The 20,976-nt window shown below is 39.2% G+C and overlaps 1 protein-coding gene across 2 annotated transcripts in view; it reads left to right on the top strand.

The window, feature by feature from the left end:
• The window catches only part of KCNH8 (potassium voltage-gated channel subfamily H member 8), a 156,963-nt gene that overhangs the window by 32,207 nt on the left and 103,780 nt on the right, over positions 1-20,976 (top strand). For both annotated transcript variants that reach the window (XM_083577680.1, XM_083577679.1), the window contains exon 2: positions 20,462-20,695. In XM_083577680.1, the coding sequence (XP_083433806.1) occupies positions 20,462-20,695 (234 nt within the window). The remainder of the gene's footprint in view (positions 1-20,461; positions 20,696-20,976) is intronic.

Below are 20,976 nucleotides of genomic sequence, written 5' to 3'. Positions count from 1 at the left end.
TATAGTGCATGAATCTCGTCTTCTTGCCAGCTTTCATTAGATGCTTTTTGTTTCAGAAAGGTCTTATTATGCTGCTTGAAGTTTTCACTGTATATATTTTAATGGTGAGGTGCACCTAAGGTTGTTGGGTTTTTTGTGGTCAATTTCCTTCCTTCCTTTTAGCTTCCCTTCCTTTCTAACAAACTGGGAGCCATTCTTTTGTGGGTGCTGACAGATTTGTGTGTGTTCAATGGGTCTTTTTTTACTTTCATTTCTGAAGAGCCAACAGTCCCTCTGCTTACTCCAACTGTACTTTTAGCTGGGGCCAGATAAGCCAAGGGGAGCCTAAAGGCATTTGCAGTACAGTGGTACCTTGGGTTACATACACTTCAGGTTACATATGCTTCAGGTTACAGACTCCGCTAACCCAGAAATAGTACCTTGGGTTAAGAACTTTGCTTCAGGATGAGAACAGAAATTGTGCTCCGGTGGCGTGGCAGCAGTGGGAGGCCCTATTAGCTAAAGTGGTGCTTCAGGTTAAGAACAGTTTCAGGTTAAGAACGGACCTCTGGAACGAATTAAGTACTTAACCTGAGGTACCACTGTACATTGTGTGAATTTTGAAGGATTTTAATTTAGGGTCACCTCTCTGGAGGTGTGATATTAATGAAACAACCAAACCCAAGATATATTTTTCATGCTCTGTTAACAGAATTTTTGCTGGATAAAATCGCCAACATATTTTTAAGAAAGGCTATGGTGCAAAAGGTATCAGAGATGACTTAATGAAGCACCACTTCCTTTCTCTCTTTTTTTGCTTTTTCACAGTATACTTCTTTCTACCTGACAAATAAGGCACCTTTTTCCAAATATGCTTTGCAATGTTGTGGGTTGTTTTTGCATTTTAAGTGGGTAATGCCCGGAGGCAATCTTGTTCAGCCCAATAATGTTACTTCTGAATGCTGAGCTGGCAATTTCATTTCTGCTTTCAGCTAAGCTCAACCAATAGCTTTCTCCCAGACTGCTTAATTCAAAAAGTAGGAGTGAATTTTCAATCCCCAGAGAATTTTTTTCCCATCTGCAACTGCTAATGGAAACATGCCTCAGAGGCAGTATAGCACAGCTGGGAATTTAGGCTTGTCTTCTCAAAGAAATCTGAGTACAAACCTATTTAGCTCCACACAGCATGTTTACTAAAAGCATTGTGCTGCCCACAATGCAAAGGAATGTATGTGGATGGGCAAGCTGGAAATTACTAAATACAAAAACCCTATGAAAAATAGCAGTGTAAGCTAATAAGGATTGTTTTTGTATGTCGTTTCAGGTGCTAAAGCTGACCTTGCAGTGAACAGTAAAAAAAGGACATAACTTTTATTTATTTAGAGAATTTATATTCTTTTGTTTGTAAGTGTGTTTGCAATATGAGGAAACATAAATATTATTACACCTTTGCATGGAATAACACTGTTTTGGTTTCAGAACTAAAATGTTAGTTATGTGTTATGGTTTTGCTATATACAGTGGTACCTCAAGTTAAGTACTGAATTCGTTCCGGAGGTCTGTACTTAACCTGAAACTGTTCTTAACCTGAAGCACCACTTTAGCTAATGGGGCCTCCCGCTGCCGCCGCGCAGCTGGAACACAACTTCTGTTCTCAACCTGAAGCAAAGTTCTTAACCTGAAGCACTATTTCTGGGTTAGCGGTGTCTGTAACCTGAAGCGTATGTAACCTGAGGTACCACTGTAATTGGTCCGGTTCATTTTTCTGAAGCAGCCAAAGAAATATGTATCCTAATACATGACAAACAATTCTGAGTAGAATAGAGTTAAACAGGGATATGGTTTTCCAGATATTGTTGAATTATAGCTTTTATCAACCCTAGCCACTGGCCATGCTGATTGGGGCAGATGGGAGTTGGAATTCAGCAACATCTGGAGGGCAACAGGTTTTCCACTCCTGGACTAAAAATGGCCCATGACTCTTTTACACCAGGCAAGGAGAGAATGAGAGGGAGGGAGATAAGAGAGAAAGAGAGATTTTCTAAGAGAAGCAGATTTAAAAACAGAATGAATGAGAAGCAGTATCATGGAAACAGGAAGCCAGATCATGGGTATTATAGGTGAGAAGAGATAAAACCTATCAATGTAAAAAGTGAAAATTTTCATGTAACACAATTTCTTAAATATTAGAGGAGCAGCATAATGAGCCATTATATAGAGGTGAGGATTAGGGATGTGAATCCTTGTTCTGAGCTTATTAAACCACCATGCAGAGAGATACTAGAGTTGCCTCCATTCTTGCTGCCCTGATCCCATTGCCAATTGTAGAAAATAAATTTAAGGAATATCTACAGTGTGCTAAAGTAGGCCAGTTTAAAGAAAGATAGCCCTCATGGAAGAAAATAACATTTTACATTTACTGTTGGGCAGCCACTCCTTCACACCTTATCAGATCTTCTGAAATCTGGCAACAGCTCTATCAAAACTGTTTCCAGAAAGTGCCAAGGAAAAATCCCACATGAACCTGCAGAGGAAAAACCAATTTTGGAAGAAGAAGAACCACCACTCAGAAACAACAGTGAGGTCCAGTTTAAGTTACGCATTGCAAATACCCATGTGCTTGAAGATCTCCTGTTGTAATAAATGAGATTGAAAACTGCTTGATTTCAGTAGGATCATGCCCAATGTTAATTATAATTATTGTCATCAACATGATCAAATCTATAATCACTGGGGGGAAAGTACTGATTCACTAAATCTGAAGTGCTTGTTATGTATCCCAAACTGGTGATTATAACCATGATGTTCTGTCACTGAACATTACATAATGTCAACAACAACCTTCAGAAAAGGCAACAGCCATGTTATCTTAGGCCTTTCAGTCTTTTTCAACTAAGAAGGTTGAGTGCTTGTGTTGCATGCAGAAGGGTCTAGACTCTAGGTCAGGGGTCAGCAAACTTTTTCAGCAGGGGACCGGTCCACTGTCCCTCAGACCTTGCGGGGGGGGGGCGGACTATATTTTTTTGGGGGAAATGAATTCCTATGCCCCACAAATAACCCAGAGATGCATTTTAAATAAAAGCACACATTCTGCTCATGTAAAAACACACTGATTCCCAGACTGTCCGCGGGCCAGATTTAGAAGGTGATTTGGTCGGATCCGGCCCCCGGGCCTTAGTTTGCCTACCCATGCTCTAGGTTAATTCTCTTGTTTAAAAGATCACAGGCAGCCAAGCAAAGAAAGACATGGCCTCGGAAAACCACTGCTAGTGGGCTACATGGATTAATAGACTGATTTGGTGTAAGGCACCTTCTTATATGTTCACAGTGCAATAAATTCTGTGCACTGATCTGGACATCAAAAATTGGGAAAAGAAAGGTTTCTGTGTTTGTGTGTATAACTTTTCAAGCAAACCTCACAAAGCAGTTTACATAAAAATGACAAAACGATAAGACCTGGTTTATAACAATATCATCTACAATATAGTTTGAAAAGTTGTTTGCTTGTTATGCCAAATTTGCATTATGGTTCCTGAGATCAAGAAGTAGGGTTTCATCTATGTTTGGATACAATTGGATGCCGTTTTGAATCAAGATGGCAGACCTAACCTTCCAAAATTGCATTGGTTTTAACCATTGATGTGTGAATTATTGTTGTTGTTTCTTGGAATGCTTGAGTAACAGTAGGCACAGGCTACAAGGTGGGGAGAAACTTTTAGAAGCTTGCACATGATGGGACTCCCATCAGGGCAAGATGGTTCATGAATAGCCCTACGGTGGCAGCTGAAGGAGGAATAGACCACCCTCAGTTAGAACATTTGGGAATTAGATGGTGGGCAGCTTTCCAGGCTATTCCATCTTCTCTCCTTTTCTCCATCCTTTGAAGGAAGGAGTAGAATACCAGGATTCCACCTCTACTGGAATACCAGGAGCTAGACTGAAACTAGCTACATATACAGCTTCTCTCTTAAAGTAGATTTTCTTATTTTTGTATAATGTGAACTTGGTGTATTTATTTGTAAAATCTTTATACACCACCTTCCAGCCTTTAAATGGGGGCACCAAGGCAACAAATACCTTAATAGTGCTTGAGAGAAAGAACATCTTAAAACAATTATTTCATCAGAAGCAGAGGATTAAAGCCTCATTTTAAAACCTGCAGAAGTTCAGCAGAATAAAAATGTCTTGGCTGCTTGCCTGGAAACAATGAAGGACAGGGACAGCAAACCATCCTTCAGGAAAGAGTGCCTTAATCGGAGTGCTGTCACTGAAAAAGTCCTGCTTTGGGTCTCCTCCTATGGCAGAGTAAGGCTCCAGATAATAGACTGATTCACATGGTATATTTGTAAACTGCTTTGACACTTCTTCTTTTTTTTTACAGTTAAGTGGTATATAAATTTTATGAAATAAATAAGTAATAAGAAAATATTTGCAGCTGAACCTGCGGTAGAAATTATCTGAATTATGATGACAAGTATAATAATGTGCAAAAATTTGTATTCTGTCTTTGTCTTTAGCTTGACAAATGAACTCTCGAACCTTTCATAACTAATTAAGGTAGTAGGGAATTCTAACAGTATCCTAACGAAGGAAGGTTCAACATTAACAATGATTCATAGCACCATGTCTCTGCAGTGCCTTTGATCTTCTGAGCATGTCTCAAATGTTAACTAATCAGTTAGGGTACTTTAAGATCATATTTGCAGGGGAGCTAAGAAGTTTGAAAATATTTTGACTCATGTATTAATTATCATTATTACTTACCTGCCCTTCACCCTAAGGTCCCAGGGCAGGTTAAAACAATTTAAATATAGTTTTAAACAGTTTTAAAAGTTACAATTAAATATACAGTTTGAAAAGAACAAGCATATGAAGTGGCTTTGATAAAAAATTTAATTGCAGAATTGTTATTTCTGGTGTTATAGAAACAAACCCTGCTCCTTTTCCCTTATGGGGTATCCAAGAGACCATATAAATTCCTTAAGTGGGTTCCCTATCAGTAGGAGAAAATAACAGAGGCCAGCCAGAGTATATTGAGAAGCAAAGCAGCAACAGGGTCCCCACTCACTACATGCAGGAGGGAGGAGAACCCAGAACAATGGTGCGCAAGCCCTTATATAGACTTTTGAAAGTGCCCACTCTGTAGCTCAAGACCACTCCCAAAAACATCATACATACATCAGAGAAGAAATCCTGTCTGCCAGGATATCTGTTAATGGTCACTGATTGCTTTACCTGAGCAGCCTAGCCATTCTTTTGTGATGGTAAAAACTTTTAGTTCCTGAATCAGCTCCCGTGTACCACGTGTACCACGCTAAACTGGCATGGAGCAGAGCATGGACTGCCTTCCGTGACGCTGGCCGGCTTCCCATTGGCTGCAGAAAGCTCCTGCAGTCAATGGGAAGCTGCGCACGCCTCCTCCGCGCTGGAAGGAGCACCGGAAATAGCATTTGCGCATGCATGCATGCGCGTGCACACCCTCCGGCCCACCGCGGCGTCTGTGGGACCGTGAACCGGCCCAAGCCACAAAAACTTTGCCAACTCCTGGTCAAAATGGTTTGGGAGAGTCAAAATGACTTCAGGATTGCTCTCCTGTACTACTTCAGAAATGTCCTTCATATACTTATGTATGTGTTTGCCTTGTACATCTATGAACGTTTATTCTATATTTGGGACCTTAGAATTCTTATAAGACTGGGAAACAGAAATCTAATGGGACACTCTTTAAAATTCATTTTTGCTGTTATACAATAGTTTTTTAAAAAATGAGAAAATGACTATGAAAGCTCAGGTTTATCTAAAATCTAAAAGCATAAGGATCTCTCATTATTGCTGGAAAGAGGCCTTGTGCCTACCTAATGCTGTTCTGAAACAAAACAAAACAAAAAAAGAGCAGAGCAAAGCGAAGCAAAACAAAACAAAGACTGTTTACACCCCAAGTTTACAAGATATGTAGCATTGCCTGGAAAATAACTAACCCATAAGTTTATTTTAGAGAAAATAGTAGTTTTAGACCTTGCTATTATTCAATGTGTGTGTCTAGACCACAGAATAATACCTCAGGAATGCAGCACATAAATAGCTTATCAACAAGACCAGAGAAAAGAAAAAGCATTAACCTACATGTTATTGTGCAAATAAAACCGCAGTCACAATTCTTTGCAGTATTTCTAACAGGAACTCTGAATTGCAAAGACCCGAAGAAATAAATTTTTTAGAATGGGAGTTTTCGCAGACTTCAGAATGCAATATTTAATTGTAGCATGTATGAAAAACTGTACCAGAACTAGTTTAACTATGTTAAACTATACAGTTTAGTTTGCTCCCATAAGTTTCCCAGGACAGGCGGTGGCAGAGATGGGAGAGGTGTTCCGCAAAGTGCTCAACACAGCACAAAACTGCCAGGTGAAACAACTGCTGCTACTCCCATCTCTGCTAACTAACAGAATGCTTCTGGGTCCTACTATGTTAATTGCAGTTCAGCGTTCTCCGTATTGTCTTCCTATATTCTGTTTCGCTTTTCAGTTACCTGAGTTGTGGCTCCCCCATTCCACTTCCCCACCCCCAATTAAAAAGAATTGCAGTAGCATAGTGAGTACAGAAAAGTACTACTGAAACTTTTAACGGTTCCTGTGCCTTTAATTAAAAGTCTACCGTTGCCAGGCCTTGACCTTTCTATTGCTTTGTGTTGATAGTGGTGGAATGATTAGTGATAGTTTCTTAATTGCTCCGCTGTTCATTCCTGTTCCTCTTGGGGACAGCACTTTCGCTATTAGTTCCTTAGCATTACTTTTTTTCTGTTCAGTTTTAGATCAAAATTTACTGTGAAAAATGTGAAGAGATAGAGATAGGAAATAGCCAAGTAAAGCTTTTGCTACCTCCAGAATAAGGGGGGCGGGGCGGTATTCAAGGGACATTTACAAGACCATTCATCACTAATTCTGAAACCTTCATTCACAGGAAGCAACAAAAGGAGCACGACCAGCAAAAAAAGAATATATTTTTAGAAACTGCTCGCCCCCCTAAATTTCTGAGCAATACTATCAGTAGAACAATGCATTGTTTAATATTGAAGTATTTAAACCAGCAGCAACTGTAATTCTGTTTTCTATTTTTTTAAAAAATGAAAAGGAGAAAATATATTTAATCAATATATTTAATCAAACTTAAAATAACAAAATAAAATAACGAAGTAACTTTTTGGCAGTGGCAGAGACAGATGGAAGGATACCTCCACATTTTCTCCAGAAGAGCAAATTAGGAGGTTGGATCGCTCTGCAACGCCCCAACAATTGAGTATGATGTAATGAAGTCTTCAGTGGGCATGTCTCAAGAACAATTCCCAGTCATAATTAACATTGGGCAGTACCTTTGCTTAATGGACATTATTTGTGAGTTATGATCGCATAAAGATCTCAGCCATGGGGAAGGGAATTGCTGGATAATGTAGTGCTGTGTGGAAACTCCATTTCACTTTCAGCCAATTAAAGGGAAAGCTGCAACCACAGTAATGACTGGTATCATGAATATTGGGGTGGGGGGGGGAATGGATTAATTGTGATCCCAGTCTTCTCTGCACTAGTTCTTAATGAATCATTTCACTACGTTTAAAGTGAACCTTGTAAATTATTGCTGCCTAAAGAGTTTTACTGGTAATCTTTGCTTCATGATTGAATTATCAATCCCATAGAACAAAATACAGGCGTGCGCGCGCGCGCGCACACACACACACACAGTTTATTTGCATTAGCCACTAGCCATAGCAATAAAATAAAATGTGATATACTGATGATGGAGCTAAATGCTTAGCCATACAAAATGTGTTCTAGAGGTTTACATCAATACAAATGACAGAATTGATACATCCCACCCCATCCCCCTTGCTCAAAACTGATTTGCGTGTGACCGCATATATACACAGCATCAGGAAACAATTAAATAATTTACTTCATACCCAGAAATGGAGGGGGAGAGCTGGAGAGTCCTTCACCTCACAAGGAGACCCTTCCAAGAGCCCAAAGAGGACTTCATTGAGGGCCAAGACTGGAGGCACAGCAGGGTTTTGTTTAGGCTGCTCAGCTTCCCCGCCTAACAGCTGGTGTGTGAGGTAGCGCAGAAACAGCAGCAGCTGCCGCTTTCCCGTGTATCCTCTAGTCTCCTGCTAGCCCTAGAGCTTCAATTCCAGTTGTGGATATCTTTCGTGCAGTATTATTGATCTGGATTGCGGAGGGAGAGTGGCAGGGAGGGGCATTTAGGGCTGCTTCCCCCTTATGCGATTTTCACTTCTGCTTGTGGGGTGTCGGAATGTAACCTCTGTGTAAATGGGGAGTTGCCTGAATGAAAAAGGAAGAAGCTGTGTGTTATTTTTCATATGAGATAAATAAGTTAGTAAATTCAGCCTGAACTAACTAACTAGTTAACTCAGGCTCCTGATTAGGACCATATCTGCTATGTTTCAGCATCAGGTGTTCCTGGACTTTACACTTATGATCACAGGAAGTTTCCAAATACCTAGTCAGACTATTGGTTCATCCAGCAGTATTGTCTACATTGACCGGCAGTGGCTGTCATAGGTTTCAGACAAGACTCTTTTCCCTAGAAAATTAATCCTAGAAATTAATCTCGAGCCTTTTGGCAAATCACCTGCTCTGATGCTGAGCTATGACTCTTCCTTTGAAATGATGCTGTTTCCACATGGTCTTGTGAAGGCCATTATATTAAATGCAGGTAATGCACACAGAATTGTTTACATTTGTGGCCCATATATTTTATTTTCTTCAAGTGTCTAATGCATAATGCATGAAATGGGCAGGGGATCTTGATCTTGAATTTTATGCTTATGTTATCATAGATTTTTCTTCTTCCTGTGGCATTGAAAGCTTTTATCATCCAGCACCAACAAGAAGAGAATAAGGCCTCGGGAATATTTAGAATCACTTCAAAGACGACAAGCCCAATGCTTTAAGAAAATTGAGGCTGACATAATTGCTGTAGGCAAAGGCAAGAGCCAATGAAGTGTTGGCAATACTGCTGAACCACCAGCAAATTCTGCGTCCTGAGAAATGCTTTGATAAACAAATTGGGAGAATACTCTTTCCTCCTGCACATCTGTTTTATGGCTGACAAGTAGATGCTCTGTGTGGAAAAGTCCATTATTGAATGCTGCATCCCTTCCATAGACACGCAGCCACCACTCTAAAAAACACAATGCATTGCCTGGAAATCATTTGTTAGGTGAGCTTTCTCATAACGAGTCAATGATTTCCATTTATTCCTACAGGAAGATTTTCTAATGCATTCCCCACCATGGGATTTTGAACCCAAAATGCAGGGAGAAGCCCAGGAAAATCCCATTAAGAAATGCTCTCTGGTTTGTCTGATTGCTCCACCTCCCTCTCTCCCTCTGTTCCTCAGCCAATCAGCAAAAGGTAAACTAGGAAGTAAAAAATGTTTTCTGTTCAGACATCTGAATCTGCAGTGCGTATCTTGAGATTTGGGTCCTGATTCTTTGGAAAAGTGATTTTTTTTTTTTGCATAGCAAACCTTTATAAGGCAGGACCTATGTATAGTTTTGACAAACCTAGACAGCATCTTAAAAAGTAGAGACATCACCTTGCCAACAAAGGTCCGTATAGTAAAAGCTATGGTTTTCCCAGTAGTGATGTATGGAAGTAAAAGCTGGACCATAAAGAAGGCTGATCGCCAAAGAATTGATGCTTTTGAATTATGGTGCTGGAGGAGACTCTTGAGAGTCCCATGGACTGCAAGAAGATCAAACCTCTCCATTCTTAAGGAAATCAGCCCTGAGTGCTCACTGGAAGGACAGATCCTGAAGCTGAGGCTCCAATACTTTGGCCACCTCATGAGAAGAGAAGACTCCCTGGAAAAGACCCTGATGTGGGGAAAGATGGAGGGCACAAGGAGAAGGGGACGACAGAGGACGAGATGGTTGAATAGTGTTCTCAAAGCTACCAGCATGAGTTTGACCAAACTGTGGGAGGCAGTGGAAGACAGAAGTGCCTGGCGTGCTCTGGTCCATGGGGTCATGAAGAGTCGGACACGACTAAACGATTAAACAACAACAACAACATGTATAGTTTAAACTTTGACACCCGCCTCCTCTGGTTGTTTAAGAATATTCAAAGGGCTGTTTCACGCTCTATCGACAATCCTTCCCTGTGGAGGAGGAGCAGATTTGCCTCAGCTGTTCAGTGTAAAGGCTGAAGACTGGCAGGAGCTCCAATGCACCAGAGTTGCAATTTCAGCTGAGTTTGGGGGAACCGCTTGAAGTATCCATTGTATTGAGCTATTTCAATTGCTTTTGTTTGATTTGCTCATTGCAAACAGCTGAAAGTCTGTAAATTTTGCTCATAAGCCTGATTTGCAATGGGGGTTCAATAATTTCAATTGCAACTGTATTTGCTGTACATCTTTTAATATGTAATATATGAAGCAAGGTCTAAGACTTCAGACTTACCTTCATTCACTGTACACATTATGAGGTCCACTTGCACAGTAAAGTCAGTCTGGCATCCTTGCTGATATCTTTTAGGTGCTGGTTGTAGACTTGCCTTTCCCTACAGGCCTGAGCTAATTCTGTGCTGTGGTTGGTGTGCTTCTGAAGCTTCCTATGGCTGTTGTGTGAGGCTGTTTTTGGTACAGCATATGAAAAAGCACTAAAATTTTAGATGATCTTGTCTTTCCCCTCCCCCATATAGAATTGTAGAATTGTAGAGTTGGAAGGGACCCTGCAGGTCATCTATTCCAACCCCTTGCTATGCAGGAATATGCAGCTGTCCCATACAGGGATTGAGCCTGCAACTTTGGCATTATCAGCACCACACTCTAACCAACTGAGTTATCCAGGTGGTATAATGTATTTATGTTTATGTTTTTAAATGTAAGTGGCTTGGAAACCTTTTGGGTAACAAGCAGCTAATAAGTTTAACTCATGATAATTGAGTCACTTTGGGTTGCCCTGGGCAAGATAAAGTGACTAGCAAATTTAATGAATAGTAATAATTAGACTCTTAATTCCAGGGTCATGGGTCCTAGCGCCACGTTGGGCAAAAGATTCCTGCATTGCAGTGGATTGATGAACTTTGTACAATTCTATGATTCTAATTTATATAGATAAAGGTAAAGGGTAAAGGGACCCCTGACCATTAGGTCCAGTTGTGGCCAACTCTGGGCTTGCGGCGCTCATCTCGCTTTATTGGCCGAGGGAGCCAGCGTACAGCTTCCAGGTCATGTGGCCAGCATGACTAAGCCGCTTCTGGCAAACCAGAGCAGTGCATGGAAATGCCGTTTACCTTCCCGCTGGAGCGGTACCTATTTATCTACTTGCACTCTGACGCGCTTTCGAACTGCTAGGTTGGCAGGAGCTGGGACTGAGCAACGGGAGCTCACCCCGTCGCGGGGATTCAAACCGCCGACCTTCTGATCGGCAAGTCCTAGGCTCTGTGGTTTAACCCACAGCGCCACCCGTGTCCCTTAATTTATATATATAGATGATAGTAAATCCCATTGAATACAGTGGGAGTTATTTCTGGGCACACATGTATATACCTTCAGGAGAGAGGGTACATCTTAGCTACAGCAGCTTGTGTTTTGTGTTTTGATTGAAGAAGACTCTAGAGGGCAGTTCACTACTATTAAAATACTGTGCAAAACAAATTTCCTTAACTTTGCTACCATTGTTTATTATTAGAATAAATCTTGTGGATGGGAAACAATTTCTAGAAATGTGAAGACATGCAAAATAAAAACTATTATCACATTTTTATTAAATAATGTCTGAATCCTTTAGTGTAAAGGGTAGAAGCAGAAAAATTACCAACCATCCAAAATATTTCATTCAGTTCGAATCCATGCTTTTTAAAGCATGCCAATCAACAATACTACATTGGCATTTTAGCAAATAATAATCTTTCCCTAATGTTTGCAAGCCTGAGGACAGGAGTTGTAACTATTTTTGTTGAGTGCTGAGTTCAGCATGTTAAATAAATAAAGCATCCTTACAATAATAGTTATTATACGCATAATCAACATGCTGGTTCTTGAGTGTGCTGCTCTCCAACCCAACATCTGCACTAAGAATGTGTACAGATAATTCAGATAGCAGATTCTGTGCTTTGGGGGTGGTATTTGGTCAAAAGGGAATTAAGCCCACTACAGAGCACATATTTATAAAAAGAAATATCTTCTTTTAATGCTAGAGTAACAGTATGGTACTGTGAGGACTGCACAGCCTGTGCTGGTCCAAATCCACTAAAAAACCACAGTATGAATATGTTGGAGGACAGGCAAGGACAAATCACTGCAAGACAGGGTATTTGTCTTTGAGAACTGGATAACCTTCAAGACTACCATCTGGATATAACCAAGGGCTGTTTTGGGGTCAGGCACAGAGGGCACGTGGTTGAGAACTCTGTCTTCTTGTTCCTAAGAAGAACAAGTAATCTTCGCCGCCTTTCTCCAGTTTGCATCAAACTACAATTGAGTGGTTGGTGCAGATGAGCAGGGGTTAATCTAATATGAAACTAATAAAGGTTAAGTTTTAAGGCCCCTAATCCTGAAAGGGTCCCAGAAGTGACTTTAGTCCACATTTTGGGGTCTTCTACACCCAATTTGAGTCACACAACTCAAATTGGTGCTCTGTCTGTGTGTGTATGTATTTCAACAATCCCAAAGTTTGAGTCAGTAGCACAGATGTTGCAAAGGTGGAGTGTCACAGTAAGTTATCAGTTCAAAGAATATTTGCACCTTAGGAAATCCCAGAACATAGAAGAAAACACACCACCTAAAATGCAATGTGTATAAATTCTTCAGCTTTTTTGTGAGCAACACCTAACTGAAGTGTTCCCCGATATATTACTACTGCACTTAAGTGTTCCCCGATATATTACTACTGCACTTAAGGTGTCTATCATGTGCTGAGAACAGAATGGGATTTTTCAAAGCGTCCTTTATAAAGAACAAATTTTGGTCTACCATGGCTAAAGAACGCTTAAATTCTTAATGCATATTGTCTCTAGAAAATGACATTGCAAGGAAGCTCTCATATGATGAAACCGTACATGAATATGCTGCTTGAAAAACTAGAAAAAAGAGTATTTTGAAAGATGTGCTCCTTATAGTATGTGTTCTCATAGGTGTCTAAAATAAAATATTATATTGACTGCGGTCTCTTCTATTGTTTATTTCATCATTTTATGATGCATATATTTAACATTTCCATAATTTTCATCTCCAAAAGTCAAAAATTATAAGGTATAGGATTTTTTATTCACACCTGTGACTTTGACATGTGAGATATGTGAGATGTGCAGCAATTTTAATCAAAATCTGAGGTGTAGTGATTAATTTATATATATATATATATATAGATAGATATAGATATATAGATATAGATATAGATACATAGATATATATAAAATGTGGTGATCTGTTGTAGAACAAGCCCATTTAAGAAGTGGTTACCCAGATCTCATTGCTAGTTGCAAAGAGGCCCCCATCTTGGAGAAAAGATGGGATATACAGTCGTACCTTGGATCTCAAACACCTTGGCTCCCGAACAAATTGGCTCCCGAATGATCAAAACCCAGAAGTGAGTGTTCTGGTTTTCGAATGATTTTCGGAAGCCAGACATCTGGCTGCACTTTGGTTTCTGAACGTTTTGGAAGTCGAACGGACTTCCGGAACGGATTCCATTCAACTTTCAAGGTACAACTGTAAATGTAAAAATAAATATATTATATAAAAAATAAACTAAAGCTTGTATCAGCCCCGGTCAGCATGGCTAGTGATAAGAAATAATGAGAACTGTAGTCCAAGCAGCTAGAGGGCACCCAATGTGGGAAGGCTGAATTAAACACTGTCATCATCTCAATATTGCAGATAGCAACAAAGAGTGATTGATAATGGCTTGCCTAAGGCCACCTTGGGAGAGGCAAGATTCAAACCAAGGACTTCTTGATTTGTCAATCAGCCACTGCACTAACTTGAATAAGATTGTCTTCTCAGAAGAATGATATTTAATGCCAGCTCTTAACAGAACACTTGACAAAGCTGACGTTGCAAAAATTAGTGATTCTACCACATAAAAAGATAATTGGGCCCAATGAAAGTTTTACAATGTAAGAAAAGAGGCAGAAGAGGATTCATCAAGCCTCTTCTTGTGGTGTGTGCGTGAGTGACAGCCTTGTTTAGGTGTCTTGAGTAGAAAGACTTAACTAGATTAACATGAATTGTGAAGAAAGGCTTTCTGTTTCCTTTGAGCAAGTCTCAGCCTGTTCCTTTATTGCGGTCTTGACCCATTATTGATTCGCTGGATAATTACTTTGATTAAAGGCAGTGCTTCCCTACCTCATCCTGAAGAATGCTTTCTCTCTTGCTCCTGCTGTGGTCAGTCGATCTCCTCCCGATAGGACGCCCACACAGCCTTGCTTGTTCCCCTGGAAAAAAAACACACAGCAGAGAGCGAGCGATTTCTCTTCTCCACTTCCACCAAATGCCAGGTTATTGCCGAACAATGTAGGCAGCAAGAAGTGTTATTTTGCTGTTGATGGGAGCCCAAGGATGTCAAATTGTTATGGGCTTGTTTGAACATTAAGGCTTAGCTTTCATTATTAGACGGTATATAACTCATGAAGGGAGCTGTGGCTCCCAAGGCTCCCATTGTCTTTCTTTCATTTTGATAAAAGCTTGAAGAATCACTTGGCTTTGCCTCATTCCAGCTGTGGTTTCCTGCCTGTTATATTCTGTGTAGCTCAGGCAATGACCAGGGATGATGGGAGTTGCAGTTCAGCAGTATCTGGAAGGCCAAAGATTCCCCATTCTTCTGCATCATTGGGCAGCCTCTTATGATCCCTCAAGGGCTCTCAACAGAGGCCTGGAATATGGGAAAGGGGGCAGCACTGGAAGGAGGAAATCACAAAAATGGGTGGAAACAACTTGTACTGCATTCCCATCTATAATTAATTCTTCTGTGAATTCTATTATTGCATCGGATTAAACTGGAGAGAACTGCCCAGACTGGTGGCATTAGAGTATAGACCTCTGCAAGATTCGTTTCTCCTAAATGTCATTTAACTAATGTAAAATATCAGTTGCTACCCTTGTAATATTAACCAAATCAAACTGGTCAATAGTTAATAATTATGATAATAATAATAATAGCCACCTCTTAGATAATACCCAACTAAATGTTACTCAGTAGACCTGTTGAAATCAATTGAGTTAGATTATGCAAGTCCATTGATTTCATTCTAATCCAATGTTTCCTAATTCTGTCTCTGATATTTCTGCTTGCAGAAATACTGATTCCCTCCCCCGAACACTTATTAGATTTGAAATACATAAGAATGATAGAATTGTACATACACCACTTTGTTCACGGGCTACAGCTGTGGAAGAAATATCTCACTTGTCTTTTTTTTTTAAAATAATTTTTATTAACTGGCCAATCACATCAAATTAAATCACATCACATAAATTCCAAATTACAAAGCCAAATTTTTAAATTTTGTTGGGGGAACCCATACTTCAAGATCCAAAGGGGGATTCAGATCATCTTCTTATTACTGCGTTAATGTCCAAATCAGTCCCAATCAGTCCAAACAAAATTCATAATTCTATCCAGTCTTATCTTGGTGTTTCCACATCATATCTTGTTCATATAATTTCTATTTTTCCTTTACGATCTCTTCTGTTAGTCTCCTTAAGCCGATAAGCAAAATAATAATCCTGTGTGGATTTCCCGTTCCTCCACTAAGTCCAGATGGTTTCCATATATCTCCTTCGTAGATAGCATCGCTCTTTCCATCATAAATTTGGCATTTGTTGCTCTTAAGTCCCACCGAGAAGTTGGTCCACGATATGTAAACAACTCTATTTCTCTCTTTCTCCTCCCAGACCCAAGAGCTCCAACAATGCCTCCCAAAATGGCGACGGCATTTTTAACTGCGTCATTCCAAAACTCTTAGCTTTCCAGCTTCATCTTGAAACAATGCTTTGGTTCGAAAGTTTATCTCCACACAGCCTTAAATCCACAGCTTAAGTCCTTAGTTTCTGACTCATTAGGGGAGGGGATTCTTGTTAAATCACATAAGAGAAATATCTCACTTGTCCACTAAATCTTCCACTTTACTCACAATCTGCAGCTTTGAGAGAAATACTGCATTCCACTTGCTCATATCTAACAGCAATAAGAAAACATTGTCATTTGTCTGTGATTTAAAAGTGCCGATTGTTACCAATTAGCACCTATGGAATAAACATTATATTTTGCCCGAAAACAACAGCTGTAAGAAAGAAGAATAACTGCAAAAGAAATGTTGAATAACTGCATATAGCTGTAAAAGAAATGTTGCCCACAATTAACAACTTTGAGGAACCATAGCAAATTTCTGACACCAGTGGTAAAACAAAAACCTCACACTATAGTTGTGAGGAAAATGTTGAACAGCTGTATGAGTGAATTGCATCTTAGTTTACTGCTATATAAGGAAAATTATATTATATATGTGTACTGCTCTACACTTTGCATCAATAATTAACAGCTGAAAAAGAGTTTCACAACCGCCCAACTGTTAGCAACTGTGGAACAAAATTATGTAATCAAATTAGCAGCTCTAATAGAAGTGTTGCCATTCACGAAAACAAACTGGCGTCTAAAGAAGAAAGAGAAAAACAAATGTTTTTATTCTAGGATGATTTAAGTATTAAGTGATGCTCAGAGAAGACCCATTGAAATAAATGGATGTAAATTAATTCCTGGATGTAAAGTTCAAGTGTCTCAATGGGTTCTGAGTATTATTTGTTTAATAGTGTGAGATACTGTAGTTTTCTAACTAAAATCAAGCTTCACCTGCTAGTAAATATCATGATTAACTTATTCCATAAATAGTTCAGGAAGAAACAGATTTGCACAAAAATTATGATGTTCCTAGTTAGCAATGCTATTGAGTGCATTTTTGAAACTTTACTTCCTTTGTCATATAGCTCAATTTTTTCTCACACAGTGCTGGCTTTTCAGCCTTCCTGCTGGAGCAGGGACTTCTCCAAAGTCTGCAATTGGGTATGCTGGAGGCAGTGGCTGATGGGACACATACTCCTGTTCAGTTTCCTTTGCTCCATCATTAGTAGTTTTAGAACTGTGCTTGGATTAATTTGTACTGTGCATTTTAAGAGGTATATGTGTTTTTAAAAGGATGAACTTGCATGTTATTACGTTTGCATTAAGAATTGTACACTGCTTTGTGAGGTCTTTTATGTCCTGAAAGGCAGTTTAGAAATCATGTTATAAGCCCCCCCCCCCGTAACCCCTCCTAAAATAAGCCAATTTGTTGATTCAACCAGTATGGACTTATATGTGGGTTAGAGCAAGATTCTCCCCTTAAACTTTTCTTTACAGTTTTTTTGGGTGTCTGTCTAATGTTATTCCTGCAATATCTGGTTTCATTGGCTGGAAAATTGTAACAAAATTTTACATAGCTAGTACAGGAATTTTATTTGCCTATAAAAATATACTCCTATAAAAATATACAATTCTTTTTTATTGTTTTAAAAGACACACCAATGATTCAAAGCAATGTTTATCACGGTTGCCTCCATCCTTTCTTTCCCATTCCAAATCCCTCTCCTAAACTGGGTTCACCTTTATCCCATATAACTTTTATTGAACGAGCAGTTAGGCCCTTAGGTATATTTCCCACAAAGATGTATAAGTTTAATTTTAGGCAGTGCAATCTTCTTAGAGGAAAAGAAATTAAGCATCGTGCCAAGTAAGGCCAGATATTTTAATAAAACAAGCCTTATATTTACATTTTCACAAGTCCTGTAGGTAGTAGTGCTTAATTACCATGAACGCTATCATTTATTTAGAGCCTACAGTGTGCTAGATGCATTAAGTATGTATTACGAAAGAAATTGAAACCGAGGAAGCATAGCTCAGGAATCTATGATAGGGAAGCAGAGGCAACAGCCTAGGGAAGGCCTTAAAACAGCTGTGGGGGGAAGCAGTGGTCCTCTGGCATTGTTGGACCATAACTCACCATCCTTATCCATTGGCCATGCCAGCTGGGACTGATGGGAACTGGAGATCAATCACCTCTACCTTAAAACATGCAAAAGAGGTTGGATGTGTTTGTTTCTCCAGTTCATTCTCATTTATGCCACTTTTTAAACCTTTAAGGGGATTATAAAGTCCTTCCAGTGCCCGAACATATTGTAAAGAGGCAATCTATAAGTAAATAACATTTCTGAATTAAATTACAGATAGGTAGCCGTGTTGGTCTGCCATAGTCAAAACAAAAAAATTTTTTTCTCCTGCCAGTAGCACCTTAAAGACCAACTAAGTTAGTTCTTGGTATGAGCTTTCGTGTGCATGCACACTTCTTCAGATACGAAGAATCTGAAGAAGTGTGCATGCACACGAAAGCTCATACCAAGAACTAACTTAGTTGGTCTTTAAGGTGCTACTGGCAGGAGAAAAAAAATTTTTTTGTTCTGAATTAAATTGGTCACTTGGCACCTCATAGTCTTTAGGAAAAGGGGTAATCTTGGCCCTCCAGATGATGTTGGGTTACAAATTCCATCATTCTTGCCCATCCATGCTCACTGGGATTGATGGGAGTTGGAGTTCAACAGCAACTCTCACAGGCCCATGCCTGGTAAGGGGATGGTTGGCCCCAGCTTATTTACTAAGACATTCAGAATCAGCAGCCACAATTTTGCCCATACATACAGACTTTTCTGTTTGTAACCCTTAGACAGGTCTTCCATGGCTCTAGAAGGCATTAAAATCTTTTTGCAGCTAATTAGCGTGGCCCAGAATCCCCTTTTATCTATTCAGTGTTCCTTTTGTGCTTCATGTAATTCACATCGAATTAGCTGAGAGGATGAATGACTCTGCAGTAGGTAATTGTATTTTAAACAATAAGAAACCCAGAAATAAATTAATTTGAAGGCTGCAGATGCTTTTTAGATACATGATCATTAGCTTTTATACAGAGGCAACATCATCAATTTGCATGGCAAGCATATGATTTTAATTCTTTTACTAGTAGGGGAATCTGATTTTGTTTTGACAGCAGAATCAGCACACAAAGACATAACACTGGTAATGATATTCATTTTCCATTTAGTAAAACAAAAGTGGGAGTTTGAGGAGTCAAACAATTGCTTGAACCTAGCTGGATTGCGGATGTGAGGTGAACAAATAAAATCTATTAGGAAGTGTTATGAATAATTCCAGAAACTGCTTTAATTGGATAAGGTCAAGCAAGTGAGCTCACAGGAATTGAAATATAGTAAGTCTATTAAAGTAAACTTCAGCGCTTTATTAAAATGATGGGAGCCTTATTAAAAATAAATCAGTCATGCATATTAATACCATCTTTCCCATCTACCCCATGGCCTTGTGACTTCACTTCTCTTATGCACACATACCTGAAAAAGTCCTTTTTTTATATTTTTGCTGTTCCGTAATTTCCACTTTAGTTTGCAAGAGAGCAATTCTATATTAGTGATCACGGGTCAACACACAACAGTGCTCATTTTAGGAGATGCAAAGTTGTGGCAAAGAGCACCCCTAAAGAAGGTGCGCAAGCTATCTCTTAAACTTCTCCAGGTGAGAGAGGGTAGCAGGAAAATGTCAATTACATTGTGAAGCTTTACAAGAGGACAAAAGCGGGAAGAGGATTGCATGTACTGAAAATCTTAAAAGATACAGCATATAGGACATGGGAAGTTTCATAGGCCTAAAGAAAGATAAACAGCAGCTTACAATTATCTAACTAAATTATCCACTGTAACATAATTCAGAAACCATACGTCTCCCTTCACTGCTTATAAGACAGTCTATTTGTTTGCTGGAATTTAACAATAGCGTATCTGATTGACAGGGCCCTGTTTCTTTCAGATGTCACTGTTTATGACTGAAACTCACAACCACTAATTTAACTAAAGTCCAACTTGTAGCGTTAATGAGAAGAAAAAAGTCAATATCTTGACAGGAAAATCACTACTTGTCAATCAACCTGACATAGTTCATTGTGTATGTAACATCGATAGAACCTACTTATGGACCTCCAGTGATACATACTGATTTGTGGAAAGATACCTTCGAATAAAAACTGAAATTAAAAGAAGTTAAATGTAATTAAATTAACATTTGGTGCTTCTGGATGGGGGTGGGGGGAAGGAATGTTAAAACAAAAAAATCAGCTGTGGATGAATCTCTTTTTATGACTGATATAACAAATAAATAGAAACATCACAATGCAAAAAAGTCAGTATCTTTATATTTTGTGGTCCAGTTGTCTCTTAGAAGTAAAACATATGATCTGATTTATATGGCTGTTTTCCACCACAATCACTTTTTATCACATGAATCAGCCTGAATATTACACTGTACTGGGAACAATGCGATCCATTTTCTAAATGTTTTGCTTCCGTGTGTTTTTTTCCTCCCCTACAGATAGTAACTTTATCCTTGCAAACGCTCAGGTGGCTAAAGGATTCCCCATAGTTTACTGTTCCGATGGCTTCTGTGAGCTTTCTGGATTTGCACGAACGGAAGTCATGCAGAAGAGCTGCAGCTGTAAATTTTTATATGGTGCTGAAACAAATGAGCAGATGATTCTTCAAATTGAAAAGTCACTGGAAGAAAAGATAGAATTCAAAGGAGAAATCATGTTTTACAAAAAGAACGGTGAGTATTATTTCATTCATCAGACATGCTGTGAATGTAGCCATTATTCAGTGGTCATGTAACAACCACTATTTATTTTGCATATGAATGTTCAGAAGGCCACATATATGCATATGCATGAAAGTACACTCTGAAGTTGTGAAACTTGTTATGAGTTTGTGTTAAATTCAGTTTAAAGTAGATTATTTTCCACATTGTCCATAATTTGGGATTGTATTCAAATATTAACCCATGATTATGGTAACATGTAGCTTGAACTCATGAGACAAATTCACAATGCA

Source organism: Podarcis filfolensis, assembly GCF_964270895.1.
Source record: "Podarcis filfolensis genome assembly, chromosome: 12".
Taxonomy (NCBI): domain Eukaryota; kingdom Metazoa; phylum Chordata; class Lepidosauria; order Squamata; family Lacertidae; genus Podarcis; species Podarcis filfolensis.
The sequence above is the reverse complement of the archived record's forward strand: the minus strand, read 5'-3'. Positions and strand labels throughout refer to the sequence as shown.